This window comes from Balearica regulorum, chromosome 2 (genome assembly GCF_011004875.1).
Source record: "Balearica regulorum gibbericeps isolate bBalReg1 chromosome 2, bBalReg1.pri, whole genome shotgun sequence".
Taxonomy (NCBI): Eukaryota; Metazoa; Chordata; class Aves; order Gruiformes; family Gruidae; genus Balearica; species Balearica regulorum.
In genome coordinates this window covers 134458705-134467535 of record NC_046185.1, presented here as the reverse complement: position 1 = coordinate 134467535, position 8831 = coordinate 134458705, and the positions used below count along the sequence as shown (strand labels likewise).

Genomic DNA, 8831 nt, shown 5'->3' with positions numbered 1-8831 from the left:
GTTAAAGAATTAGCCAAATCATGCCATATTACAGCTCTCCCCAGAACTTCCCACAATAGAAAAGAGCTGCAATTGAAAGTACCTATATTAAAAAAATTATAATATATGTACAACGGGAAAATTAGTTCTTTATAAAGGTACATTTGTTCATGTTTGACTGTTGTTTTCCCATTGTCAGAACTTTCCAGCAACGTTAATTCCAAGTTTGGAAAATACTGACAGTAAGTACCTGCTATTCTAGAGAGTAGTGTTTGAAAGTTACAGCTAGGACAGAAAGTTGGAGATGTATTTAACATATTTTTAAAAAGAAAACTGTGAAGTCAATGAGCTTGATGCATAAAAATGAACTTTTGTCAAGTTTTATCAACAGCTTTATCATTCTACATCTCAATGGTATTCTAACCAGTTAGTACTTCATTATACTAGATTACATTAACCTTCTCCCACCTTCCGATTGCTCTGAATCAACTGATCATACTGGTTTTCCTAGAGTACTGCCAAAGGTGTTTTGAATGATCCAAGACGCTCAATAGTTTGCTTAACTTTTAAGTCAGGCTGCAGTTTCATTGATAAGGCATTCATGGCCCCTTATTACAATGAAAAAAATAAAAATTCTCTTCTCAGCCCCCGGGAATTCAGGCGGATTTCCCAGAACCCCAAAGGTAAGCCTAACCTACTCATATAAAATCAAGACACTGAGCAGCAAAGATGGAATTAGGGTAGCAAAGACCATAACTAGCTACTGGTTAATGCATGGAACCAGGAAGCAGACAGAGAGCTGATGTCTGTGCTCCTGTAATTACATTCTACTGTTCTTCCGTGCCTTATTTTCCAGTAAATAAAACAGGTAGATTTTGCTACTATCCCATTTCTTCTATCACTCCGTTAAACCCTCCTGCCTTTAAAGCTGTTGGTGCACATGTGCACGCAAACATCATCCCACCTAGCAGAGCAGATTGTTTAGTAAAGAAATATACATACACATTTTGAAAACAGGATTTTATTGGAAGCTTATAAAAAATGTCTGAAATCTTATTCAGACCTTAGTCCCTTTTCTTTTTAGCTTTGGGTTCTTGTGACAGCTGAGATAATTCACTGTCTTCAACTTCATCGCAATGCTTTCTTTTCTTTTTCTTTGACTTTTTATGGTCACTTTGGTAACCACTGGAGTCACTGGTAGGCAATGCATGTTCCTGTTGTTCTTGCTTATGCTTTTTCTTTTTCTTCTTCTTCTTGCTTTTATCATCATCACATAATCCATTCACAGGATCAACACTTTGCTCTTCTGCATTTTCCCTCCCAGTATTACCCGTCTCACCTAGAGGCTCCTCTGTAACATTATCTCCCCCAGAGTCATTCAAGCCATTTTCCGGGTGGTCAAGCTTTTGAATTTCATCTGCATTTGCACTGCCAGTGACGGCCTCAGATTGTTTGGGCTGCATGCTGTAAAGAAATATACAAAATAAGCTGAAACAGACACATCTAAGTGCACCTCACACAGTGAAATGTCAAAATTTGCTAAAACATAGTATTTACACTAAGTAAATAAAAGATAAGCATTTGCTAAAAACAGTAAATGGAGAACATGATGCTCTAGCTACAGAAAATCATTAAGCCAGTATAGTACTTTCAGCTTAATTTCTATTACCCAACTAGCCTCCTTCTTACCATAGAATCAATATTCTCTTTAAAATCTTAGCCTAAATTTCTTCTCTAAAATGCTGTACAGACCATTTCAATATCTACTCTTTTCTTGTACTCCTTCATCCACTAATGCCTAATTACACATAGTGTAGTAAACCTTTTTTTCTTCCCTTAAGTTATTCACAAACATGCACAGCCAACGATTTGTTCAATCACATGAGACACACTGCTGGTTTTACCAAGCAATTGCCTTGCTGAAGTCTATACAGTTAAAACAAAGGTGATGGCAGAAGAGTCAAAAAAAAAAAAAAAAAAAAAAAAACCCCAAACAAAAATCCAAAAACCCAGCAGGTACCTTGCAACTCAGAGCACTGGAGAAAATGTCTAGGAAGACAAATATGGAAAGAATGCAGTTAAACATGGAGGAGGAGATGCCCCCAGAGGCATTAAGGACAAAATCTTTAAGTTTCATTCTAAGTTTACTAAAACAATCCAGAGCATCCTTCCAGATTTAAAAAAAAAAAAAAAAAAACACCAAACAAAAAACAACACCAGAGACCTCTAAAAATGTTATGATTTTGTCAATAGTAATCATATTGTACATTTAACTTAAAAACATAACCACATTAGTAGAAAAAAATTGCTCAGTAAATGACCGTTTAAGAAAACATCTGAATGAACTCTTTTAAAGATATCACTACTTTCGCGAGCTACTCTAAAAATTGAGAGGCAGAAGTGAAAGGAGGAAGGTGACACATTTTCCCATATCATCTTTGAGACCAAGTACATTTTTATGTTTCAGCAAGCATTGAAGTTATACACATCTGTGGTTATGTAATGTGTGCGTATGTGTGTACACACCAATGTAAACGTTGTGTTCAGGAACTGGATTGTTTTCACTTGAAAAGCCTATACACATTCATAAACACAGCTACTCTAGACATTTGGGAGTGCTATTCTAAACACATACTGTTTATACAATCAACAGTTCACAGGTCAGCACACTTAAATTTTTAAAGCTCAAACATATCTATTTTTATTTTTCCAGAGAAAATTTCCATGCAAGTCCTTAACACTAGACAGTTTAAAGAAAACTAAAACAGACTATATATAGACATGGGTTTGTATACAAGCAAGAAAGCTTAAATATTAAGATGTTAATTCAATTCACTTAGCCTTTAACAAACCCATTAAAACAGTTAAAAATATTCTCTAGTATGGCACAATACCTGCTTTTAGTGAGTCCTCCTCGAATGAAGAACACTCCAGCTGCATCAGAATCCAAGTGCAATACTTGAAATTTCAGTTCATCCCCTATTTTTAACCCCAGCTCTTGCCACTGTACAATCGACATTTGTTCAGGTTTAGGGATAGAAGCATTGAAGCATCCATGTATCAGGCAGCCAATATGACTAGGGGCCACTTTATTAATTACACCCTAAAAAAAGAATGTCATACGAAGCTATAGTAAAGATCACCCCTTTAAATGCACACATAAGACATGTTTAGTTTCCTACGCACAAGTTACAAAGTCAGTTTATCTAGCAAATAAGTTAACTCTTCTTCACTAAAATCAAAGCTATTCCTATCTACTCTTGATACAATTCCTCCCAAAACAGAATGAACCTGTATCTGCAAGAGAAAGTCAAAACATGAGATTTGGCCACAACAAGTACCTGAATAGAGAAGGTAACACTTTCCTCACTCTACAGCCATCAACTTTGCTTTAAAGCCATTTTAAGTCTGATTTACTTGCCTAAAATGGCCTTCGTGCTGGCACAACACTACTTAGCAGCTAAAGATACAAATGACACATAAAAAACTTTTAAGTACTCCATTCAGTGCATTTCTGTCACACTGGCACGTCAAACTTTATTCACTTTTGTTTTCCCCAAGGATGAATGAAAGACACTGAGGGTTTTTCCATTCTCTTCCTAGAGAACAGAATTTCTTAATCACATTTGAAAGGCACAAGCTATCCTGCAAGAGGTATGGCACAGCAGCAAATGTAAGCCAACTCTCAACTAATTTTTCTGACAAGTAGTGTCACAAAGGTGTTACCAAGCTTAAAGCTATTCTGTGAGCCAGACGTTACGTTTTACTAAAAGACAAGCTTCAACTTGATATACTGCTCTTGTACTTGAAGGAAATAAACTTATGAGAAGATCCTAAAAGTTCCTGCCACTATGAAATAAGAACAAGCACACCTGTTTGAAAATTATCTGCTCTTCAGAAAGAGGTATTGATATGAATATATAAACAATATACAAATTTATGATATCGTATTTAATAAAACATAACCCTTATGAGACAATATTTTCATAATCTATATTACATATAAATTTAACAAATATAAGGACAAATAGTATAGACAGATGAAAATAAAAACTACTACTATAAACCACTAATTACTCTAAGCTACCCACATGCTAATATAAACTAAAATATAATTCCATCTAAGTCCCAGACCTCTGTTGATGATGGGCATGCCAAGCTTTGACTGCTTAAGAGAAAAGATGCCCCGTGAGACATCAACGTGCCTACATACCACCAGTTTTTTCCCTTTCTTGGGGCTGAAGATGACGAAATCCGCCTCGATGTTCAGGTGGATGAACCCTTGGTCGTCGTAAATGTCCCCGAGCTCACCCACCACTTTGATGTTGTCGTAAGCCACCGGCACACCCTGAAGGCTGGAAGGAGAAGCGGGGGGGGGGGGGCACAGTTAGCTCTTAGGCCGGAGACAACCACCACAAGGCGGGGGGCACTCCCCCCTCCGCTCCGGCCGCGGTGGGCCCAGGCGGCGGCGCGGGGCCCCCAGGCGTGCTGAGGCCTACCCCGAACCGAGCCCCTCCCCGGCTGCACCTTTCCGAGTAACGCAGGAGCTCGGCGTCGAGCTGGGCGCGGATACCGGTGCGCTTGCGGCCCAGGTAGCGCGGCGCCAACGCGACGTGCCTGCGGTGCGGCGCCACCACCAGGCACGAGTAGCGGCGCCCCACCAGGCCGCGGGCCACAGCGAAGGAGGGGATGGCGGCGGCAGGCAGCGCGGGGGCGAGCGGCGGCGGCTCCCCCGCCACAGCCATGCTGCGAGCGAGCACCAGCTGGGCCGCGCGGGCAGCAGCACAGATTCAACACGCCACGGCGCGCCGCGATGGCGTCATGCACCATCCGGTGGAGCGGGGGCGCGGAATGGCGGGGTCCCGGCCTCGGGGAGTGACGCACTTCCGAGTGCCGGTGGCGGGGAACGGCGCGGTCCTTGCGCCGCCGGTTGGGGTGGGTCATGGCGGTTCCGTGGCGGCTGCAGGACTGGGGCAAGCAGGGAAGCCGCTGTGAGGAGCCACGTTGGTTGTTTCAGCATCAGAGTATCCCGGGGCTTGGAATCATAGAGTCGTTTAGGTTGGAAAAGACCTTTAAGATCATCAAGTCCAACCGTTACCCTAGCACTGCCAAGTCCACCACTAAACCATGTCCCTGAGTGCCACCTCTATGCGTCCTTTAAATACCCCCAGGGATGGTGACTGAACCACTTCCCTGGGCAGCCTGTTCCAATGATTGACAACCCTTTCGGTGAAGAAATTTTTTCCAATACCCAATCTAAACCTCCCCTGGCACAACTTTAGGCCATTGCCTCTTGTCCTATCACTTGTTACTTGGGAGAACAGACCAACACCCACCTCACTACAACCTCCTTTTAGGTAGTTGCAGAGAGCGATAAGGTCTCCTCTCAGCCTCCTCCAGACTAAACAGCCCCAGTTCCCTCAGCTGCTCCTCATAAGATGTGCTCCAGACCCTTCACCACTTCATTGTCCTTCTCTGGACATGGTCCAGCACCTCAATGTCCTCCTTGTACTGAGGGGCCCCAAACTGAACACAGTACTCAAGGTGGAGCCTCACCAGTGCAGAGTACAGGAGGACAATCACTTCCTTAGTCCTGCTGGCCACGCTACTGATACAAGCCAGGATGCTGTTGGCCTTGGCCACCTGGGCACACTGCTGGCTCATACTCAGCTGGCTGTAGACCAACACCCCCAGATCCCTTCCTGCCAGGCAGCTTTCCAGCCACTCTTCCCCATGCATGAGGTTGTTGTGACCCAGGTGCAGGACCCGGCACTGAGCCTTGTTGAACCTCATACAGTTGGCCTCACCCCATCGATCCAGCCTGTCCAGATCCCTCCGCAGACCCTTCCTACCCTCAATCAGATCAACACTCCTGCCCAACTTGGTGGCATCAGCAAACTTACTGAGGGTGCACTCGATCCCCTCATCCAGGTCATTGATAAAGACTTTAAACAGAACTGGCCCCAGTACTGAGCCCTGGGGAACACCACTTGTAACTGGCCGCCAACTGGATTTAACTCCATTCACCACAACTCTTTGGGCCCGGCCATCCAGCCAGTTTTTACCCAGCAAATAGTACACCCATCCAAGCCATGAGCAGCCACTTTCTCCAGGAGAATGCTGTGGCAAATGGTGTCAAAAATGTTACTAAAGTCCAGGTAGACAACATCCACAGCCTTTTCCTCATCCACTGGAGGACAGCTTGTGGCAATCTGGGGTCACGGCCCCCCACATGCCTGCTGACAGGCTGTGCCTTTCTCCTCCCGTCTGTGCCGCAGCCCTGCACAGATGTAGTAGTCTGTGGCAGCACCTAGAAACTGCAGTTTATCTCCATAATCCATATGTATATGCTCAAGCACACCATTTTGTTCCTCTTCAGGAACGTGATCAGCATTACTTATTTTCTCTTTTCAACTGATGTTGCATGAAATGACCCCTCCTCGCGCATCCAATTGCCCCGTGAACCTAAATCAAACATTTGGTAGTTTAGACAAAACACTGTTATGATGTCATCGTAAATTTAAATTGAACATTTGGTAATTTAGATAAAAGACTCTGTTACGATATCGAATTACCTTAAGTGGTGTTCTTCATATGTGGCAATGTTAAGAATATAGAATTTGTTCTCTGTTGCTAGGGCCTGAGTGTAATTTGTGCATATAATGAGAAATTTAGTAACGCTTTATTAAGCACATATTAAAAGCTAGAAGAAGAAAGATAAAATTATGAAATTCACAAAAAAAGGATGCTGGTGCACTGTACATTGCAAATGAGCTATGAAGTGAGACACAGTAATAGCAAAAAAGAGCTTGTTGTCTTGTTGTAACCAATGGAATTTGTGGCTGGTTAGTAAAGACTTTGTCCAGAAAAGTCAGACTTTATATGAGCACAAAGTTGCCTTAAGATTTGATTTTAAACTGATTTAACTGAACTGGTGCAAAACCTTGAAAAAGGTATTTTCTTTGATTTAAATCTGTGTATCAGCTTAACTTGTTTTAGTGAATGTACACTTTCAAACTGATTGAATCCACATGGGGAGTTATAAAAATAAATTTTTGATATATCAATTTCATTAAAGGTGTTAAAATTCCTTTTACGCTGTGGGGGCCTCAGAAATGCTGTTGTTCTATAAAAACAAATGTTACATCAGATATCAGAAATCCTTGAACTCCCAATAAAATGTTAAGCTATGCAAAAGCCTTTGAAACTACTCAAATACTACATCACTGAAAGGTTTTCTTTGACTGAAGGTACTGTGAAGACAGGACATTGTTAGTTTTCACAGGTAAAACAAATGGTATAATTTGCAGTACTTTGCTGCAAGTAAAGTTGGATTAGTGTGAAAGAACTGACATAAAAATGGCTTTCAGATGTCAGACTGAACTTTCAAAACTGAAAGAGAAAATGTCTTGAACTACTGTAATCTGTATTCTCTTGTGGCTTTAATCCTCCAAGGTATTTAATGTCTGTTGAAATTAATTGTATGTTATATGCTTTCAGCTTTCTGGAAGAAATACCTATATTTTTTATTTCATATATTCAGATCATATTTAATCCTTGCAATGTGCTTTCAATCTCGCTTAAAGACCTTATACAATAACTGCATCCACTTCTATTCCTAAATGAAATACACATTTTATAACTCTTATTTATGAGTGGATTTAGCTTGCAGTGAGAACATATAATGCACTAAGGGCTACACTCAACTTTATCCAGGATAATAAAAACCTAACTCTGGTCCTTAAATAAAAACTCTGAATAAGATGGAAAGGCAGCATGAAGAAAAATGTGGAGGTCTGTCTTTCTCCCTGTAGGCAGGTTGGACAAGATGGTGCCAGAAGAGCTCTCTGCCTCTGCAGCAATCCAGGGTTATCCCTGCGGACTTCTGCCCCCAGAAAACTCCCTGCTCGTGTGAGCCATGCTCCGGAGCACGCAGCACCTGCACTTTCTGGCAGCCTACAGGAAGCCTCACTCTGGCAGGCTGCAAAAAATCTTTTGCTTTATTTCAGGTACTCAAAACTGAAAACCTACAAGACAATAGTAATGTCTTAAGGCCTACAGATACTGTAGGGGGCCTGCAGAGGGCTGGGCTAAGCCCTAACCTACGTGGACAAGGCTCGTAGTCTTTAAAGAGAGTTGTGTTTTAGCAGCCACGCTACCACTTGGCCTGGAAGACAAGAATTGCTCCCCAAGGCAGATGGTGCTGTGATCATGTCTAGGTATTTTAGTTGAGATCAGGTCTGCACTTTCTAATTGAATCTCCATTTATCCTTGCTACTGTGCTTTGCTTTTCATTGCAAAGGGCTCTTGGGACTTCCAGATTTCTTTTCAGGCTGAAGTAATCTGGAGGATGAAGTTTAAATCCTAATGACTGTTAAGTCTGTGGGGTCAGGCCAGAGCTAATTCAAAATAGTCTCCCTGAAACTCTTTTAGTGTAGATACCTGGTCCCAGCACCAGCTGCTTTTCTCTGTGAATCCACACCTGTGAGGTCACACTGCTTGCTGATGCAACATAACATATCTGGACCAAAAGCAGCATTGTCTTGCAGTCTCCTAGAGACTTCAGACCCATCATATGACTTGGGTTTTTGTTACCAATTGTAAAAGATGTCCTGACCAAAGAGAGGAATCTCAGTCCAACTGCCACCTCCCTCAGTCACAGTTCAGTTCTGAAAACCACCAGGGCACTAACACTTAAATCTGATATCCTCACATTCATTTCTTGTCTTATTTTTCTTCCCTAGTTGTATATCTTCTTTTCACTTCTTGATGTTAGCTTTCAGTTTAAAAACAGTCTGTCTTAGCTGACCTCTTAGCAGCACTGCAGAGAGCCTGTGTCCAAAAAGGCAGCT

General features: G+C 42.1%; 1 protein-coding gene across 1 annotated transcript; it reads right to left on the bottom strand.

Moving 5' to 3' along the window:
• Positions 1–981: 981 nt before the first annotated feature.
• Positions 982–4808, bottom strand: POLR1F (RNA polymerase I subunit F). Its single transcript, XM_075746051.1, has 4 exons — positions 4507–4808; positions 4193–4334; positions 2874–3082; positions 982–1443 (listed from the first exon to the last, which is right to left on the bottom strand). The coding sequence occupies exons 1-4, from the start codon at positions 4722–4724 to the stop codon at positions 1044–1046; spliced, it is 969 nt and encodes a 322-aa protein (XP_075602166.1). The 5' UTR covers positions 4725–4808; the 3' UTR covers positions 982–1043.
• Between the last annotated feature and the right edge of the window lie 4023 nt (positions 4809–8831).

What these genes read in the sequence shown, in the direction of transcription:
- POLR1F (XM_075746051.1), bottom strand. Translation starts at nt 4,724, where the DNA reads ATGGCTGTGGCGGGGGAGCCGCCGCCGCTCGCCCCCGCGCTGCCTGCC. An exon ending in CTCCTGCGTTACTCGGAAAG is followed by an intron (nt 4,335 to 4,506) that starts GTGCAGCCGGGG and finishes TTCTCCTTCCAG; the next exon opens with CCTTCAGGGTGTGCCGGTGG. An exon ending in GGAGGACTCACTAAAAGCAG is followed by an intron (nt 1,444 to 2,873) that starts GTATTGTGCCAT and finishes ATTTCTTTACAG; the next exon opens with CATGCAGCCCAAACAATCTG.